This window comes from Pholcus phalangioides, unplaced genomic scaffold, assembly GCF_987345545.1.
Source record: "Pholcus phalangioides strain wild (caught in Gottingen) unplaced genomic scaffold, Ppha-v1.0 ptg000004l_1, whole genome shotgun sequence".
Classification (NCBI taxonomy): Eukaryota; Metazoa; Arthropoda; class Arachnida; order Araneae; family Pholcidae; genus Pholcus; species Pholcus phalangioides.
This window is the reverse complement of record NW_028301597.1, coordinates 28,741,278-28,763,314: the sequence shown is the minus strand read 5'-3', so window position 1 is coordinate 28,763,314 and position 22,037 is coordinate 28,741,278. Positions and strand designations below refer to the sequence as shown.

Sequence of the window (22,037 nt, the reverse complement as noted above, 5' to 3'; positions counted from 1 at the left end):
GATTTCATCATGTATGTGTTGCCATTCATAATAAGTTTGAATCATATTGTTATTTGTCTGATTATTCCCATTTCAATGCATAATGATAGTCAGGATTAAAGTGTGACAAAAGGAATCAAAATATGCTAATTTGTATTGGTAACATTTTTACAAACAATGCACATACATAAAAAAAATTTATTTGTATGAATTGTTACAATTTTTTTATGAAACTGGCTTGACAAATGAAAAATTAGAATCTCACACACACACAAGTAATCATAAAATACAATTTGAGCATTTCCTCAGGTGTTTGAATAATTTTATACACAAATGTAATCATAAAATAAATATCTCTATATGAATGATTTTTCAATATGACTAGCTTTTTAAAACTCGGGTTTTTGTTTTACTCATCTTAAAAATTTCTCGAGTTTTGTTTTAGGAATGTATGAGAAATATTTCTCAACTTCAGGATGTGTTTACTTCACCATTCTAGTTAGTATTTGCTTCCTCTGGGTATGAATTGTTTATATGATTTTAGTGTTTTTCCCTAAAAGTGCATTGACAAAGCATTTATCTTGCCCAGTTCTCTTGACAGAACTGCATATTAGAGAAAATAGTAGCATGCGTTTCAGAGATGTTTGCCTTCTACCAAACTTTATCCTTATGTTTTAAGCATGATTTTCGATATGGCTTTATGAAGTGGGAATTTCGTTGAGTTGTCACAACTTCCTGCCCAATCATCATCATTTAAATTGAATGTCATGATTCCACCAAAGCCTTCTTCCTTCACATATTGACTCTAGAAATAAAACCAAAATTTTGTCATGAAAAATCTCTCCTGTAGATGAGTGCATGTAAAGTAGATATTTAATAATAGATCAAGAGGGGATGGTATCCCATACCTTAAATGAAACGCTGTGCTCATTGTCGAAGGCAATCCAGTCATATGCTAGAACTGCATAAGGAACTTTGGTTGATATGTCAAAAATTTGCATGGCTCCCGACTTCAAAAATTTGCATACCTGGAACATAAGAAGCAATACATTTGAAATATTATTCATTGTTTTTAAAATGTATATCATTTTTCTACTTTAATTACTTAAGTTTTATTTATTTTTATTTTAAATATTTTTATTATTTGGAAAATTATGAGCTACAGCATACATTACCTGTGTATATGTTATCATCCCCTTTCCTATACCCGGTCCACTCACTGGAGAGTCCATTCCATGAGATGTTGGGTATTTGAGTTTATAGGTATGAGCATGCATAGGTATACCCAGCATAATCTTTTTCCTTGGCATTCCTCTTGCTTCCCAGAAACCTGCTGCCCAAGCCTTTTTTTGCAAAAATAAATAAGAAAGAAAAAAAAAACCATACAATCACTAAATTGTCTTTTGTAAATCTTAATAAAAACCATATACATGTATGAAAAGCTCTTATTTTCATTCACGAGAGCTATTGATCTTTATTAGGCTAGTAGATGGCGTTTTCCGTATGATTTCATTTAAATATATATTTTATTACTTTGACCTGTTGTGGCTTATCTAGCTTTAATTTTTAGCTCTTGCCACAAATTCAATGCCCTGGTCTATCCACTAATTTTTTTTAAAACTTTATTTTACTTTGAAGGATTTTAATTATTCTCATGCAATTTTTTTAATGCATTTCTTTTTAATGTGTAAGGTAATTATTATTAATATATGACATCATATTATTATTAATAATAATAATATTAATAATAATAATAATAATAATAATATGGTTATTAATTATTATGTATTATAATTATTAATTATTATTAATTATTATAATTATTAATTATTATTAATTATTATAATTATTAATTATTATTATTATATATTATTAATATATGATATATATTATTTAATATATGACATCCATATTTTTATGGGCATCTTTTTATCAACCACCTCGTTGGGCATTTAGCCTGTTGTGGCGTTGTATTTGTATTTGTAAATTTTTTTTCTTTAGAATAATGTCCATGGATTCAGTAATATCATAAATGTCTCAAAGAAAACTTGGAAAGCATTATAAGCACAAAATTTAGTTTTAATTCAAATTATTAGCATTTAAAAAAAAAATATTTTTATGGATGAAAATCATGTCCGGCATATATGAAGATGTAATATGTTGAAAGCCACGGCGTTTCTATGAAAACTTTTTCTTTCTCCGGTCATTTTTCTGGATGCGGCTTACACATCCCGGTGACTCATTGTTTTTGTTCTATTAAATACTTTAACCGATACAAAATATTACAATCCAAAACTATGATCTACACCAGCGACTCTCAACCTTTATTGACCAGATTGGATCCCTTCTTAGTACAGTAAAACCCCTCTTAACGATCACCCCTCCTTTACGGCCAAACAAAATATTCCGGCAAAAAAAAAGCTTATTTAAATAATGTATTTTGAACCCCTGCTTAACAGTCACCCTGATACGGGCACGGACACCATTTTCATGACTTTTTCATTGGATTAAAACCCCAGTACGGACACCAATAGTTGAAATTTAATATCAACTTATGATCACTAGATGGCAGCACAAGTTCTAATATTCTATCCACTTTTTAGCTACTTTTAAAGGAAATTTTGACGAAGTTTTTTTTTATTAATGTTTGACGAGATGATGATGTCAGTTTTCTAGTTGTGCTCCTATATTTTACATCGTTTCGGATGTTTAATATGGCCATCTGTAGTAATCTTCGCTCTCTATTGCTGAGAGAAGAGATTAAGAAGAGAAAAAAATTGATGCCATCGAATAACAATGAAAAACGTAGAATGGAAGTTCCTGTGGTCTTGCAAATGCATTCAATGTTGGAAGGACAACAAATATGCTCCATTTTGAAGCAAAAGGAACAGTGGCAAGAAGAATTTTTGAAAAACATAAATCACACTAGGAAAAGCAAATGTTTGAAGACAAAAAGACTTGCCATAGACGCAGTTGTGTACGATTGGCATGTTTCAGCAAGAAACAAATATTTACGGGTTTCCGACCCGATTCCACAAGAAAAACATCGAGAAAGCTGCAGAGAAACTCGATATCGTCAACTTCAAATGGCCGGTTGGAAAATTTTCGTGTGCGTCATGAAATAAAGATGCATAATAAATTGTAGTTCTGATGTCAATGACGAAATGTGAGAAGAAAGAGGTAAAAAACTGCCGAAAAATTATCGAGGGATATTCAGTCAATGATATACACTAGGGTTAGTCAACAGCTGGGCCGCATGCGATCAATGTTTGAGCAGTTACAATATTCAGCAAAATCCATCAAACATCGATTAATATTTTGGGAAAAGATTTAAATGTGTACAGTATGTACATTTCGCACAGCATTTCTTATTTAATCTCAATTGTATATCTGAGCAGTAATTATGTACTTTCATGACTTTGAATACACCTTATATTGTGAGAATTTCGTTCATATGCAAACAGAACCATTTCAGTTACTGTTGATACCATATTTTACAGTTTTAATGGGAACACCCCTCTAATGCGGTCACCCCCTCGTTTACGGACGAACATTTCTGTCCCTCGAGTGTCCGCAAAAGAGGCGTTTTACTGTGAATAACTTCTATGTCGGAACCCCGTAGGCTTCTTTCTATTTATTTATCAAATTTACTGATTTATTTTATTGTCCTTGTATGGCCGCGGGACCCTTGGGAATCGTACATGGAGCACAGGTTGAGAACCCCGGTTCTATAAAATACAAGAGGGTAAAAAAAAATGTAACCTACCCCGTTTAAGTAGAAATTCGCACCCTTTTCACTATTTCTGGAAAACAGCGCACTATGATGAGCAGTGAAAGGCCATTCAGGGTTGTACATGCGAAAATCATAAGACATCAAGTTCACGAAATCAACGTACCTGAAATAAATGCAATTAACAAAGTTACTTTCTTCTAAAAATCGTTATATTTCATCATTATGCTGAAAAACTATTCTTTCATTAAAAAAATATTATAAAAAGAATATTTAACATCTGTGTGTGACACGGCTTCCAGTGGAAATATTAAATGAAATTAGTTTTTAAAATACTATTTGGTAATTATGGTACATAAAAACTTACTTTGCAATCTCCGGGACATTATAAGAGGTGTCAATTATCGCAACGTGAGCAGCAACAGCGGCACTAATTAAGAATTTCTTTTTGGTCTGATCGATGACGTAACGAAGTTCCTGTAAAAAGAACAAAAACTCATTATTCATGAGTACTTTTTCTAATGCTAATAATCACGCTTCATTTTGACTGATTAAAAAATAGTTGAAGATGTGAATGTTTGACCTTTAGTAACTGAGTGAAATGAAGGCGATCGAAAGGATTTGCCCCATTCCAGGCTGGAAATTCCCAGTCTAAATCTACGCCATCGAAATTGTACTTATCCAAGAAATGCAGCAGTGATAATATGAACCTAGAGAGAGAGAGAAAGAAAAGGGGAAAATATAAATGTGAGAATATACAGGGGTGTAAAAAAGCAAATTGCAACAAATTATTGTAAGAAAGGGTAAAATTTTTCTGATTCCGTCCTTAAGAAAGATCTTTTATTGCTAAGAAATCGATCAAAAGAACCATCCGTATACTGACTGTTCTCTTCCGATCCAAGTAGCAGCCATTTTAGAAAACGCCTTCCCGCTTTTGGCTCCGACGGAAAGCAAAACTTTGATTTTCTTGTCTTTATTCTTCAGGGCCGTAGTCCTGTTGAATCCGTCGAGATCTTGAATAGTTTTCGGGATGATGAAGTCGTATCGGACTTCGACGAAACCCACGATCAGGTGCGTGCAGAGCTTCGTGTCTATGTCTTCCGGCTGAAGTCGGCCAGTTTCATTTCGTTCGACTTTGTAGTAGCAAACAACGTTTTGGGAAGTGGCTTTTTCAGCTGAAAAAATTCGAAGATTTCAGTGTTACTATTTAATAATAGGGTATCCCATAAGTAATAGTTCAAAAATTCATAAAACGTTCATTCGAATTATTATCATTAGTTCTGGAATTATTTTTAATTTCTTTTCCAATTTTTTAAAACTCTCAATGTTTGTTAATATTGAATTCTACTTGATTCTTCAGTTATTATAAGTCTGAGTTTTCATTAATTCTGGAATTATATCTCTTTCATTAATTTAAGATTTTCTTCAGCAATGTGAAGAAAAATTTTTCCTATAAATTGCCTTCAATTATGAAAAAAAAATTGATTCTGAAAAGCAATTCTCGAAATTTAATTAATAAAACTACATTAATTATTTATTGTCTGTTATCAATTCTCATAAATTCGTAAACACTACTTTGAAAATTCATGAAAATCAAAGGAATTGGTATATTTAAATGTGGTCAAAATTTTGTCAATAAAGCACGTTGCACGGAAACAAATCACAGAATTCGAGACCGGAACCTTTCTTCAATCTCTTCTGTGTATGAAACGTTCGTAAAGATTCATCTGGTCATTTGTGGCTGAGGTACAATAACTTCACCAATAGTCCTTCATCCACCAATGTCAACATCCCAATGAAAAACCTTAACGTCCCTCTCATGCTAGAAGCACAAATGTGAAAATTTTCACTTTTTGTTTTATCAGCTGGTTGGACTGGTTGGATACCTTATTTCGCTATCTATGTTTTTAGCCTGAATGTGCATCCCTATTGAAACACATATTACAAAACATTTTTGGAAAATGACTTCCATAGAAGTAACATGGGCAGAATAAGCATTAAAACGGGATTTCCCTCGTTCTTTCCCCCCCCCCCAAGGACATTGTAAATTCGTGTTCATAGCATGGGGGGGGGGATTCGTTATGTAAAAGCGCCAGTAACTAGAGCCGTCTTAATAGCATCATGGGCCCCCGGGCCAAGTGATTTTTCTGAGACCCTACCAGGCAAATTCTTGAAAATTTTAACCAGATTTCATTTTTGTGAGGCCCCTTTTCTCTTGAGGCCTCCGGGCCGTGCCCGGGTGGGCCCATGCCTTAAGACGGCACTGCCAGTAACAGAAAAATTTTAAAAATGAGTAAATTATTAATCGTACACCCTGCATTTAGGTCTCTGATTTGTATATTTCCAGTGATTTTCTTTCGCGAAGCGCCTTCTATCGACAAAAATTTGGAGTAATTTTTTTCCTGTGAAAAAAAATTCCTTCGTGAGAATATTTTTTCCGTAAACCCATTCAAATTCGCCATTTTCTTCAATTTTTGTGTAATTTTAAACTATTTGCGAATTTATGGGATACCCTGTAGTTCGCAACGATTTGCAGCACATATAAAGCGATAATATCAGAGGCGTCGGTAAACATTTTGGTCCTGTCGTGCTTGACTTGGTCTTTATACAGGGGATTTCGATTTGTGAATTAATTCTGGGGGTGCTCAATCTGGTGATACAAAATACTGTGGGTGCTCGAATACCCATTGCAAACCCGTCTCCGACACTACTACTGCTACTTAACCGTCTAATGCAACTCGTAAACATTTCTTTGTTTTTGGAATAAGGAATCGGTTACATGCGCTAAGGCGACTGGATAGGGGCCCTTATTCTAGTGGCTATAACATGCGCTACCCTATGTATTTACGTTGTTGGAGTTAGGCCATTTTGTGTTAAACCGGTTAAACCGGCACTGTAACCTGCATTTCATATGTTGAAATGAGTGACAAATGCTTTGTGAAGTGACGGCTCACATTCGCACCTCGAAGTTGGAAAACCCACAAAAAACCCAAATTCATCCGATCACCACTGCGCCGCCAACAAGGGTTCGAACCGCGATGACAATCCAGCATGATGCCCACACGACCGCACTGTGGCAACGACGCTAGTGGATAATATACATGTATTCAGGTCCCGATGGGCAACATTAGCATTGTGATCAGGGTTTTAGAGGGAGCCAAAAATTTTTCATTGCATATATTTTACTGAAATTTTTATAAATTTTAAACGATAAAAGTTTGGAAGAATTTTCCTTAAATCACGTCATACTATTTCCAAAGTGCCCTCTGTTAGCAAATCCTATTAAATATCAATTTTAATATTATACCAATCATTAATAGACTTTACACAGCATGCTCGAGTTGCACTCTATGGAAAAATTGGCTGAGGGGAATCGTGTGGTGACACAAGCAAAATTATGAAACTCTTTCGAGCAAAGAGTAAAGTCCCAGAAATACTGAATGCAACAGAAGCAATATCAACTCTTCGAAACAAATATGTTTCAGTGTGTCACAATGTTGAATGTGACTTTTTAATATTTGACATCTTTTTTACCGTAAAATGATTTATGAAACGATAACAAGAAAGTTTGCATGTTTGATCGACATGAAAGAAAGCCTCAAATCTTCATGAAGATTCTGTGTATTTGTAGAACTTGGCCTTCACATCCTGCACCGGGGTCCTATAGGTTCGGGTCTCTTGCTTGCCACAAGGCCGGATTTTTCACGGGCCTCTCTGTAATGAATTTATAGTGTTAAAATATGAAAAAAATGATCAGAAAATCCACCCAAGGTGATGGGCTGAAGCATTTGTCAGCGCCCAACTTTGTGAGGGGCAATGTTCCCAAAACGTTTTGCTTGAAGATATTGATCAAGATTGTAAACGATCTTGAAGATATTTTCTCAGACGATCAGCAAAAATTTTCATCATTTCCAATAATTTTAGGTTTGCGACGCAATGCCACAAATTTTAAATAAGGCTATAGGTTTAGAAGGGACGTTTCCGCCCGAGGCAAACATTAGTTTGCTGCCCCCCACAACTTTGAAATTCGATAATTTTGCAATGGTGTTCTTTGTTCCCACCTAAAACTGCCGCCCCCCAAATTTTCCCGCCCGGGGACGTTGTCCTTTTCTGCTTCCGGCCCTGTCTTTAGCTTATTGCATATTCAAGATAAAGAAACTAAAAAATTCGATTTTTTTTTATGACATTATCAATGAGTTCATTAATATGAGAGTGCGAAAAAGCACTTATTCTAAGATATTTCAAAACAAATTTATTACCATATTTTTAATTTAAAATAGTGCATATCTTTTTTATATGTTTAGAAATAACATGTAACGTACTGTACTTGCTGACGTATCAAACATCTCCGACCATAGTTGAAAGGGGACATCAAATCAAAGTCAGCTCGTGCATGTATTACCTTGAAATTAAATTGACTGAACGTCCTTATCAAAAATGAGAATTTTATTTTATTTTTAAATAATTTTTGCCATCCATAAGGGGCCATTCAAGTATTACGTAAGCAGATTTTCAGCCATTTTTGATCCCCTCTCCCGTTGTCAGCAAAACACTGACTCCCCTCCCCCCGTCAGCTGCTTAGAATATTTCATATCTTCAAAAAGGGGGTGGTTGATGACGTAAGCAACCTTCAAACCCCCACTCCCCCTTGTCATCAAAAGTCATCAAATCCGAAACACCCCCCCCCATCCCCCCGTCGATGCTGACGTAATACTTGAATGATCCCCTAACCATAAAGATAGGTTCTTAGAAATCCTCGCAAATATTTTGTCGAGAAGTGTAGAAGTTGGTGCACAAACAAAATTTCACTCTATTGATTTAAAAATAGATCGTTTATATTAAGGCTTCCTGGTATTATGACTTGAGATGAAGACTCCACCATCCATTGGCTGAAACTTTCAAACTTTCCTCGTATACCGTTAGTAGAGAGATTATAGATTTTTTTTCTATCATAAACTTGTTCTTTTGAAGGTCGGCGGCGGCGGTGTTCTTGACCTTCAATCAAGGACGTTAAAACCCACAGTATTATGGACGTTCTCACCACCACCAGAAAAGGCAATGGCAAAAAAAAAAAGCAGAAGAAAGAAATGAAACACAAACCCGAATTATAACACTATTAACGCGAAATCTTAGCTGGAAGAAGAAAGAGAGCATTTTGATGGTTATTAAACGGTATCCCTTCCAGCAAAATGGAGAGAAAAAATGATATCTAATAAATATTGCATATGGGAAAATGATCAGTTTCTTTCATTTCCTGCTTCTTCTTCACAATTCGTATCCGCCTTTATAATTACATCTGTGTTAAAGATTGTTTGGACCACACCAAAAAAAAAAAAAAAAAAAAAAAAAAAATTGGCCGTGATACCCAGAGTTTTTTTTCCAGGGAATCATTACTGTAAAGGTCAATGTTGTGTAAGCTGATCAAAAAAAAAAAAAGTGTGATTAGCGTTCGTGTTCTGTATCGATAATAATAAGTAGAGCTGGGAAACACCGCGACAATTTTTTGATAACAATCGAGGCATGTATATTTAAAGATATGCCTTGGACCAGCATTACACTATAAAAGTTTGATAAAAATTATTTTATAAAACTTGAAAAATGCAACCAATAGGCGGATCAGGTAAGTTCACTCGAATGTAACAGATGTGCTTATTGGTTACATTTTTCCAGTTTTATAAAAGAATTTTTATCAAACTTTTATAGTGTAATACCGGCCTAAGCATGTGACCATTTTTGTATGTGACCATTAGACCATTTAGCATGTGACCATTTTTGAGCAGGCTTGAATTTTATTTGTATTTTCTGCAGTGGTTTTCCGGACTGTCAAATATATGTATGTAAATTTTGAGCATTTGTGCTTTCCGCCTTCTTGAAAAATTCATATTCGCCCACGAGAAACAGAGGTTAGGATTAAATTATAATGTATAATTTGTATTAGGGCTAATTTTTTTAATTAATTACCACTTGTAATAGAGTAGCTAGATTTGATGTACCAGTTTGCTTTTATCCCAGAAAATCTGATCCAGCGCTCATGGTGTTGGCTTATTCACTTGACTTGGGAATTGTTTTTCTGAGGCTACGCATTCTACGGGGCTGAAAGCCTGAGCTTACAAACACCGTCCTGGGTGGGGGAGGGGGGGGGATTGCTCATGAGAAAGATATTTAGCACTATTTTTACCCGGAGGCTACGCTCTTACGGATTTTAAATCTCATCCAACACAAAGACTGCAGAGCCATGATAAAATCTAGTATCACAGCTGACATCAACTTTTTTTCCCATTTTGTGAAGTTTTTGACGCAGCGTTTTACAAAATCTCGCTGCCACTGGACAGTGAAAGATTTTTGACCCATCTTCAGATCGGAAAAATCATTGCTTGAAATGTATATTGCTGATTGTGCAGAAATAGAAATATGCAAACCATTTGAAAGAAATTTTTTTTGCGTAATTGACAGTAAAACTATGTACTGTGTATTCAATAACTATTTAACCATGAAAAAATTCCGTCACGTTTTTCCTGGAGGTCACTCGAAGTCAGTCAGTCAATCAATAAGAAATATACTTCAAATTTCTAGTCTGACCTTGATGCAGGATGTGGTAAAAATTCTGGGAAGAACAAAAAAAAAGTATCACAGTAATCAGACTCATTAAATTGACCAAGAGACCGAAATCATTCACTCACATATAATGTCTGTAATGGGTGGGGTTGACCATGATACGGACAAAAAAGAAAAAAAATGAAGACACTAAATAAATAGAAATAAATGACAGACACACAACCGCAAACATCCTGTTTTGCGGTGATAACTGATAATGAAATAAGAGGAGAAACACAAACTCTCTTGGTTCAGTAGGAACTCTGTAATGGTTTTTCTGTATTTTATTTCACTCATCTTCCATTTTTTTTCTAATACTACATAAAATAAAAGGACGGAATCCGTTTCCCATTTGCTCTAGATTCAGTCCGAGCGGGGTCATCAATTTACCATCATGATATCCCATCATTCATCCCTCAAGCTGATGATTATCAATTAGGGGCGAGTCCACAATCGACCGAAGCTTGACTGCTGTTGCACCCAAACTCGTTTCATTACTTTACCGAGACGCTTCATAAACGTGATTTTTAATGACCAGGTGTCGGTCGCTCTTTAACCGTAACTGAGATATAATTTATATTCATGCCGAGACTGGTATAAGATGAGCAGAGGAAAGAATAAATCTCGAGCAGTAAATGATTAGGAAATCAAGAAGTTTGTGTGTATACATTGAAGATTCAAATCTAGATCTTCAAACTAGTACACGTATTTTTTTGTCTTCCATCAGGTCGAATTAGAAATGACACAGGATGTTTCATTTTCCAGCTAAATTCAATTGAAGTTTGAATACTATTACTATATCACCAGTGTTGACAAAAACCCGGGTTTTTTTTTGGTTTTAATGATACTGAAGCACGAAGGAGCAAGTTATGTTGTAGCCTACATAAACATAATAGACCTAGGTATTCACCGACATGGTTTAAACCAGTGATTCTCAACGTGGGCGTTAACGCCCCTGGGGGGCGACGTAATGTTCCGGGGGGGGGGGTCGGTAGAAGCTACGAGTATAACATAGGATTGCGTTGGGGGGTGATGGGAGAAAAAGGTTGGGAAACTATGGTTTAAAGTATAGTCACAATTTTTTTGATAAGAGATCGACTCGGATTGGTTGAATTCAGGTTTTTAACCAATCTATGTTGATCGATTATTCAAAAATTGCGACTACAGTTTAAACCATGCCGATGAATACGGCCCTTAGTAATTATATATCACTTTTTACCGCACCCCCAACTCAAGTCATATATCGCCATACGGCAATTTCCAACCCGTGGAGTTGGGTGGGAAATGGAGGTGCCATCTGTCGGTGGTCGTCCCCGGCTTGGTTCGGTAAAGAACTTGCTTCTGACGTTCTATTCTCGGATTCGAACCCGTGGACCTTGACGGGTAACCTTCATAGTGAGGGGACAATGCTGCCAGTATTATGTATGATAGTTCATGCCTTTGTAATGGTTTGTCCCTTTTTCAATGCTCAATTGAAAAGTGAATGCAATTTAAGAAAACCCGGGGAGCGCCGGGTATTATAGCTAGTTATTTATATAATTTTTATGTCAGCAGCAGCAGCTTATTACAGAAAACTTGGGTGGGGAGAGATGGAGGTGCTAAAATCTCGTTTTGCGTTTTATTATGATAACGGGTTTTTTTCCAATGGTTTTTCTCTAACTTTTATAATCTATAATAGTATTGAATACAATACAATTATAGATTTATTAAGAGTAGTGGTACCATACCATAGATTTATTAATGTATTTCTCTTTAGATAGAGTAAGACAATACAATAACACTATTAGAGTTTTTTTGCGAGTCGAGTTTTTCCTCCAGAGTTCTTCCGGAGTGGGCAAAATCAGACCAACTTTATAAACCACACATGCATCTCTCGTCCATGTTTCTCTTTTGAATATCTAATGAATGAGTATACATGTTGGAATGTTGTAAACTTAACGTGAAGTTCGTTTCTTAGGTATTGTTTTTACGTGTTCGAATAATGCTGCAATCTGCCTTCCGAATTCGGAAGCAGACAACTCGGCAGGTTAAGTTTTTTGCTTCTGGTGTCATTGAGTGGAATTTTTTTTCTATGTTACAGGCCTAGTTGCCCTCTGGGGGAGCGACTTTTTTTAAATAGGTGATTGGCTTGCATTCACTCCTTAAAGTTTGAAAATCACAAAAAACCAACTCCACCTGACCACCACTATCCCGTCATTTCGGCGGGGTTCGAAAACTGTTCCTGGTGATGCGAGTCCATCACGATGCCCGCACTAGCGCATAGCAGCGAAGTCTGAATACTGGAGTGATCAGTTAAATATCAGATTTCTGTAATGAATACATACCTTTTTCATCATGTTCTAAGAGTTTGGCGAATTTTTCTGACCTTTCTTGATCCTGTCTCTCCATTTTCTGGATCTTAGACAAGGCCCCGACGGTCAGCATCAGGGCCATCGCCTTGTAGAAGTATTCGGAAATCATTTCTTACATATTAATGGTCTGAGTTTTCTATCCCAAAGTTTAAGCCATATTCTGAAAAGAAGAAAACACCATTGAGAAAATATTTCCCACTGATAAATATTTTTTTTTTCTCCAAATTATAGTCGCCAAAAATTCTGAAAGTTTTTCGGAGCCGCATAATTCATCTGCGTTTTTCCATCGTATTGCACAAATAATTTCATCGCAACACGGGTAAGTTGATGGTCTTATGAGATGTGTACTGTGTAGTGCCCCTCCTACCCATGGCCCTCATCCTGGAATAGGGCCCTCCCATAGGCTGGGATCTTTGACGAGCCCCCATACCAAACATTTCACGGGTCATCACGAAATTAGGAACGTCTCGATGAAAGAATGAGGTGAATTTTCAAAGCCATTTCAAAGACCGAAAATTTCCGTATATTTTTTGGTACAGGATCACCGTGTTAAAGCACGTCCGTGAAAAGTCAAAGCCATAATCTTCAGTGAAGAAAATAGAATTTAAATGATTCTGGAGATGTTTGGATACCCGACCAGGAAACTTGAGAAATTCGGTCATGTGTTTGTTAAGAAATTAGCATGACGTATACCGATTTAAATGGAAAACACTCTCTAGCGTAGAAGAATCTATTGATTTCAATCTTAATTTTCTTTCCATTCCATCGTAATTTAAGTAGCTTTCTGATGAATAGCTGTAGACAGCTCAGAACCAGACAAGAATCAAAGTTTTACGTTGGTTCCTTGCCCCTTGGGAGCGAACTGCCAACTTAAGGGCTGCCCGTATGGGTCTATGAAGGGCCAGACCAGGCTATGCGCGCGCTTCCGGGAAGGAAGAAAAGAATTCATTGGTCTTTCTACCCGCGCTCGACAAGGTTGTACCACCACCGTATGAATAAATTTCTCGTTATCTATTTTTACTACACATGAAACGGTGCATCACACCGAAACTACAGGAGTACCGGTTCACGCGAGAGCCCGGGGAGGGGTACTGTGGCGCTTTCTCGTGACGATCGCAGCGCCACAATGTCTTATGTAGTGCATGAATGAGTCAAAGATGAGAAAAATTTTGACCTGACGGGAATTAAGAAAAAACTCAACATGTCGGACGTGTAGTAGATATCTAAATTCGTAGATTTCTTTGACATACACTCCGATAACCCGAGCAGGCCTTATTCCCTTGACCATTTCTATCATGTTAGTACACGCTTTGTATCACAAAAATCAGTCCTATCCGCATCTGAACAAGCTCAGAACAAGAGATCTTGAATCATGTGCACCCCATAGTTCACGCGAGTTTCAGGGAGTTTTAAATCCGGGAATTTCAGTCAAGAAGAGTTGATTATAGGAATGAATAATCCTTGCAGTGGATGACGATATCATGAAAATATGGATATCGAACCCAAACAGATCATTCGCAACATCAGTGGAGATCATGAAAGTTCTTAAAAGTGCAATCGAAAGATATTTCGTTAAAATTAGTCGCTGGACATCTAATTTGGATAGATATTTAGTGAGTGATATACTGCTGAAACTCATCTTGTTTCAGACTTATTTTTCAAGACCCGTTTCTCTTTGATCACTCAAAACAAACTGTATGAAATTGACATATATCACATCCATCATACTTAGCAGACATCCCACCATTTTAACTTGATTTATGTCGTTCCTTCTGAAAATTTTAATGTGGGAAAATATTCGCTAATGTAGGTACTGTGAATTGTCACATAGATGGCTTTCATGTCTTCTAAATAGCTGAATTACACAAGGACGAAATTTTGAGAGTACTTGGAAAGCATCTTAAGGTCGTGAAGGGGACGTAACACGTGCACATAATAATATTCGTTGACTAAAATTAGCCTTCATTTGCTCCAAACATAAGAAAAACGCACAACCTTTTCGTTACCAGGGTCGGGCTTAGGTATTTAGCGACCCGGTGCGAAAACAGCTTTGCGGCCCTCTAAAACGGGGTTTTCTCAATGCCCCAGTGTCCATGAACATCATGGTGCATGTCAGGTTTACATTTGGCACCTGAGAATGAATATCAAACTGCTATTCATGGTCATAAAAAAGCAAAAAAAAAGCAAAAAAAAAAAACCTTTGACAATAAATTTGGAAGATAGTTGCTGTTGCTCAGCTAAAAAATTACAAATTTACACCTAGGCATTTGAAGTTAGGGGATGGTAGAGAACCGATTATCTACCCATGGGTGACAACCCCCCGGTACAGCTCTCGTAGTATTAGATCCACCTGCATTATTCTCCTGGCTTGGATTATTTGAAAGCCCTAGGCCAGAAGGTTCGATGCCTGAATTTTAGAAGTCTTGGTATGACCCCCACATCCTGCAGCAAAACCCCTAGGGTAAGATCTTTGGGAGGCCCCACCATAGTAAATATATAGTATGAAAAACAAAAAATTATAAGAATCTTCCCGGGCTGGACCCCTGCTAGCTCCACCCTTGTAGGGCCCGTGGGTCTTGGACAGAATTTTAAGCTGTTTTGTTAACTTTAAACTTTTTTTTTAAGTTTAACTCTTTTTGTTAACGTCAAATCAAACATTAAGAATGTTAAAGTCAAATGTAATCAAGCCAGTTTTTTGGCCCCTAATATTTTTTGGCCAGGTACAGCCGCACCCTTCGCACCTGCCCAATTCCGGTCCCGGTGACGATCCAACTTAAAAATATCTGTGACGTTTGAAACGCTAGGAGTTGGTCTAAACATGGCCAATTTTTGCTGGATGATATGTTATGGATGTAAATTGGCTCTTCAAGGCAGTACATGCATCCAGAATTGTCCCACGGGATTGTTTTCGACGACGGTACTCAATGAGGAAACAAAACCGATCCAAACCTACACAATCACATTCACTTTCTTCTAATAAAAAACCGACTCTTCTTCATTCATGGATTTATTGCGTAGGATTTCTACTACGATTTGACCCGGCACAGTGACCCGGCTGGGCGAAAAGTTATGAACCCTTTTGACCTTTCTTGCTGTTCAACCCTTTTCACGCCCTGTCTGACTATTTTTTTTTTTTCGATATGTCTGTCAGCGGGTGTGATTCATTCATATCTTTTTTCTTGTTCGATCTTTATCGACTTAATGAGTTTCTTTCCGGCGAAGAAATAGCATCCATAGTGAATTAGCATACACGCGTAAAAATATTCGAATTTTTCCAATAATTGTTTGCTCCACGACTGCAATTGCAATGTAATTCGTGAAGCAGTCTGATATATATCATTTTATTTACCGTGATAAATATTTTGAAGAGTATTATGACTACTCTGAGGTTTCAGAAAAGTCGATTTCTCAAAAGTGATTAAAGAAAATATTTTCCTCGATCACAAATTGAATGCAAAAAATTTTGCGTCAATCAATCTAATTAAGAGATAGTGTTTTTCGGAACGAAATATACCCACAAATTGTTCGGACTGAAAAACTCTGGTGTATTGGGTAGCGCACTTTCCCGGTATGCAAGGGGACCCAGGTTCGATTCCCGGAGGAGACAAATCACTTTTATTTCCAAATACATATTCGTTTTGGCAAAAACATCCAGAAAATTCAATTTCTTAATCATCCAATTGTTTCTTTCTAAAGAAAAACAAAAGGAATGAAAGTATTGAGGAAACAAAGAGCGAGCGTCCTTTTCATAGATGGAGTTTCTGCAGCCCAACCGGTAAGAAAAAAGAAATTACTGCACCAAAAATGCAAAAATTTTGTACAAATGTTTGACACGTGTTCGGCATGTGTTATTTGACTTCTACGATTTAGCTATTGATCAATGGAATTCTTTAAAAAAAAAGGTTAACTCACATTTTTGAAATTAATATATTTTTTTAACTTTTAAAATTCTGAAAATTTCAACAAATGGTCAGATACCCACAATTCAAATGTCATTTTAATATTTCTACAAAATTTCAGCAATTTTTTAAAGTTTTTTTTTTTAAATTCAGGCACTTTCCATTTTCACTTCGAAATATGAAAGCCAGATGGCAGCAACAGCATAACATGAAACAAGCATAACTCCAGAAACAAAAATACGTCAGCGTCACACATACACTCTGGACACATATACAAATACAAATACAAATACAACGCCACAACAGGCAAATTGCCCAACGAGGTGGCTGACTTAAGAACATTATGGATCCCCGAGCCCCTACCTACTACTGCTACACCACCCATGAACCCCCCCGCGGAACCCCCCAACGAATCGGTACATGCGGGAATGTGCGTGTACGTGCAGTGCAACCTGACGTAAAGTTTGTTTCTGTGTAATGCTTGTTATGTGTAGTACTGTCATCTGCCCCCAGTTTTACTAACTATGAGTGAAGTGTTATGGTTGAATGATTTACCGTTGTAGGACTGTTGCTCTCTGTGGCGAGACTTTTTAACGGGGAGATCGGCTCGCATTTGCGCCTTGAAGTTGGGAACCACAGAAAACCAACTTCAGCCGACCACCACTGTGGGGTTCGAACCCGGATCCTCGCATCACGAGTCCGGCACCTCGACGAGTTCCTGCATGTATCGATTCGCTAAAAATCCCCCAGTTTATAAAGTGCACGTACGGTTAAGTACTAGTATTTTCTAAAATATTTATTACGCGGACATATTTTTTCAAGTTCCACACACTGCAGTCTGACAAAACCGCATTTAAAGTTAACTTCCCTTAGATATGCTTTTAAACTATCATTCACTTCTTATTTCGTTTATTTTGGAAGACTCAATTAACACGGAATTTTATGCATTTGATTTGCAATTAAGGAAAATTTTTTGTCATTTTTGAAAAGTCCCGTTTTTGAAGCATTAGAGGTCATGACTCCCCGTTCGAAACTTAAATCATTTTAAGGGGTTCAGTGCTAGTCTATTATTACTATGGTAATATTACTTCTGACTTAAAAAATATGCGTTTTTTTTTAATTTCAGTAATTATAGCTTATTAGGGAAGTGGTATGTGAAATTAAATTACAGTATTTGCCGGCGTATAAAAATTGCCCCCATATTTCCTAGTCCATATCAATTTCTTAAAGCCGGCGTATTTTTGATGCACCTGTTGCCGCAGACCTACTTTTAACGAGAGAACTACACATCTAACCCAACAAATATGACATCCACATCGATCATTTTTTTAATATTTATGGTTAGTACGTGGTATTAGGAGCATGTACGTGGGACATAGCGTCCCCATATCCTGAAGTGGATTTCAGGTCAGAATTTTTAGTGAACATACTAAATTGATTTTCTAATGAATCTATAGTAAAAAATCCAGAAAAAATTCGATTGATTAGGCATTAGCCCTGTCATTCTTTCCATTATGAAGGGACTCGTGACTTTGTATTTATTTGTAGTTTTTCTCAAAAATTACTTATTCAAATACAGCCAAATTTTTAGGATATCTTAATGAAACCATGAGAGATATTTATGAAAAAAAAGGTTCTCAATTTTGGACCATAAGGTGAAAAGTTGACACTTTTTCATTGAATTTTTCTTTTTCCCATGGACCATGTACCATTTATACCAAGTTTCAATGGAATGCGTCCCCCAGAATTGCTGCTACATAGGTCGGAGTAGTGTCAGTATATTGAAACTATTCAGACCTATATAGCTCCCGTTCTGGTAGACGTTTTCCATTGAAGCTTGGCATATACGTTAGATGGATTATGGGCAAATTGTAAAATGCAATAAAAAGCGCCACTTTTCCACCGGGTAGTCGAAAGTTGAAATATTTTTTTTATTTCATAAATGTGTGTGTCTTTCTCGTGGTCTCATTAAGATATCCTAAAAATTTGGTTTTATTCGGATAAGCAGTTTTTGAGAAAAACTACTCAGAGTACGGGAACTATAATTATAATCTGTACATCAGATATAGATTACTAAAATAGTTTATGCTTTCGTCTTGCAATAAATTAAGAGAAACGGGAACCTTATTAAACCTGCTCGTCCACTATAAGGCACCCAATGACCTCCATTCACAATGATATACGCTACACGCGACGGTTGACCTCCTAAAGAAATGTCAAGGACACCTTGAGCACCTGGATTACTTTTTCAATCCTTATAGAAATGATACAAATACGAACTCCTAAGTTTTTAGTATACATTTCAAACGTGAGTTTTTGTTTGATATAAATTCGAGAAGTTGGATTTTGAAACGCATGGATAAATCAACAATTTTTAAAACTCCGATTTTTCCTAATTATGAAGGAAACAAAAATTAAAAACATTGTTTTTTCACGGAAATTCATGTTATAAAATATTAAATACAATGAAACCTCTCAATAAAGGATTCCCATGAGACCAGACTTTAATGTCCTTTAAATAGAAGTGTCCATTGTTCTGAGTGCTCATTAAACCGAGGTTTAAGGGGCTGTATACATATCAAAACTGGATGATCTGATATGAACAGAAGTAGGTAATAAAAGTACAGAAGTATTTTTTTGATAAATAAAGAAATAGTTCACAGAGATTTATTGTATTTTTCTGCTTATAATTGACGGATTATACCATAAAACAAACATCGGAATGTCTTGGCGAGGATTATGCAAGGTGTTTCTAAATTCATGGGCCAAACTTTAAGAGGTGATATGAGACTCCTATTTTTTGGTCATAGAATGCATGGTCGAATCGCAACCGCAGAAGGGTATTTTTGGAGAATGCACATCAGAAGTAAGTATCATATTTTTCCGACGGATTTGCTGCAATAAGTGCAATCAAACATTCGAGGGTGAAGTTCATTGTAATGTAGTCAAACTTGCTAAGACAAATTCTACCACAAGTACCGCTGGATCATTGTTTGGCGTAGCATCTATAAAGACAAATTACAATCCAACCCAAAGGTGCATATGCACCCTCGAATGGGTGATAGCACATATCGCAGCAAATCCGGAAACATATGATACGTATTTGTTTTTGGTGAAGTGTTGTTGTGCACTCTCTAAAAACACCTTCTACAGACTTCGCATTCTATGACCAAAAGTGCTTTTAGGTATTTTATATCACCGCTTAAATTTTGTCCCATGAGTTTAAAGTCACTTACATGTGAGAAACATTAATGAAGTAGAACCCCTTCCGCCACCTATGAAATAAAACTGTTACAATTCCTCCGATCAAAATCAACGACCTGATTTTGATCAATGTGCTGCATGAAAAAAAAACAATATGATATTTTTCTACATAGTTTTTGAAAAAAAAAATTAATGATAATACGATTTCTTATTATCTACAAAAAAACGGCGTTTGACAAATAACTTCTTTCATTTCAGTTATTGATGAGAATGAAGTTTTCCCATGTGCATTTATACGCCACTGCGGACTATACGATAATAATTTTTTTTACAAACTTGTAAAATTTGCATCTGCCGATTATACGCATGAAAAATGACGGCAACTACAATATTTTCTTTGTGAAGTTGGCATCTGAACCGATGTAATTTTGAATGAAATAATTTAAGTAATTTAATAATAATAAATTATTAAATTATACAGTCAGTTTTTGTAAAATTACTGCATTCGGTTGGGGGGGGGGTACAAGAAATAACTAAAAACTCTATGATTCACTTGAAATTTATTAATGGTTATCGGACAAAATAAAAAAAAAGAAAAGAAAATATTTTGAAAGAGGTTTAATTGAGAGAGAGAGAGAAAAATATTCAAACATAACATATTAAAAAAAAACAGTTCTCATATAAAAATTACACGATATTACGTGAAAGTATGATGAATACTATGAATACTAAACATCAAAATCATTAGATTGACATTGATTTATGTTAATGAAAACCTAATTTAATTTGTTATTGCAATGATAATGAACTAAATTGAAATTTCAATGAAATAATGGGAAAAATTAAATTGAAATAATAATGAATTAAATTGAAATGACAATTAACTTTCAATGATATCATGTAATTGAAATGATAATGAATTAAATTGAAATGATAATGAATTAAATTGAAATGATAATGAATTAAATTGAAATGATAATGAATTAAATTGAAATGATAATGAATTAAATTGAAATGATAATGAATTAAATTGAAATGATAATGAATTAAATTGAAATGATAATGAATTAAATTGAAATGATAATGAATTAAATTGAAATGATAATGAAATAATGAGTGGAAAATTATAAATTTGAAATGACCGAGTTGACTTTGAATGATAATGAATTAAATTGGAAAATTGAATTTGCACATGAAATAAATTATGCTTCGAACAGCATCGAGTTAAAAATGTATCTAAGTAATTATATTCTAGTGAAATAATTTTTCTTCCATTTTGGTGTTTCAGGACCGTCATAACCCGTTCGAGGGGATTCAGCGCATAAGCATTTTATGAATTTTTTTTTTTTTTCATTTCCTTAAACAAAGTCTTTAGCAGGGAAGAATTGAATAGAATTGCGGATAAAAGAATAAACCAAAATACTGACGTAAACAATAAAATAAGAAAAATTAAAAATAAATTACAGAAAAATTCATGCACACATTTCTTAGTCTGACATCATGTAAACGCGTTTGTTGGGGGCATGGGAACAAAAAAAAAATTAATTCAAAAAAATATAAATTCTATAAAAAAAAATACTTTATACTGCAAAATACAAAATCGAATTGCCATTGACAAAATAAAATAAAAAAGTAAAAAACAATAATAATAAAAAAATTCAGAATAAGTGAAAGAGGATTTAAGGCCAGTTTTTTGGTCATGCTCTGGTCCTATCCGTCAAAAACCCCCACTGATAAAATCTAAATTTTCTTGACATTTCAAGTCGCGAATCCATCCATTATTACACAATCAGTCATTACGATAAAGAAGTGAAAATATTTTAACACTTACCTCTTTAAACCACCTTCAAACAAAAGGCAATATAGACAAACACCTCCTCTCTCTCTCTCTCTCTCTCTCTCTTTCTTTCTGTGTGTTATTATATAACAGAAGTGATGAGCCTTATTCACAACTCGTTAAATGGCCACCGATATCTACCACGACCGAGTTCTACTACCATAAAAAGCGAGCTCATCTACTTCTGGAACTCTCCAGAAAGAGACTACAGTAGTAGGGGGAAAAATAATAACAGGGGAAAAGAGAAAAGACAAAAATTAACAACACAAGAAGCCTAGATGGAAGCAGGATCTGCCCATGAAATACGAAAAAAAAAAAAAAGGCATCAAACTCACTGGCAGGCAGGCAGGCAGGCAAAGGCGGCCTTTTTTTTTCCCTGTACGTTGCCTTGCCCTTGGCCTCAACGAGATGTGATGCCGTAACGTATATATCATGTCTAGGTT

At 35.6% G+C, this 22,037-nt stretch overlaps 1 protein-coding gene across 1 annotated transcript; it reads right to left on the bottom strand.

Moving 5' to 3' along the window:
* Positions 1 to 163: 163 nt before the first annotated feature.
* LOC149087045 (acidic mammalian chitinase-like) lies at positions 164 to 21,801 on the bottom strand. The gene is made up of 9 exons (XM_089231265.1): positions 21,589 to 21,801; positions 12,628 to 12,814; positions 4,593 to 4,884; positions 4,293 to 4,419; positions 4,077 to 4,186; positions 3,746 to 3,875; positions 1,155 to 1,322; positions 888 to 1,007; positions 164 to 784 (listed from the first exon to the last, which is right to left on the bottom strand). Exons 2-9 carry the CDS (start codon positions 12,761 to 12,763, stop codon positions 647 to 649), a joined length of 1,221 nt encoding a protein of 406 aa, XP_089087391.1. The 5' UTR covers positions 12,764 to 12,814; positions 21,589 to 21,801; the 3' UTR covers positions 164 to 646.
* Positions 21,802 to 22,037: the final 236 nt, after the last annotated feature.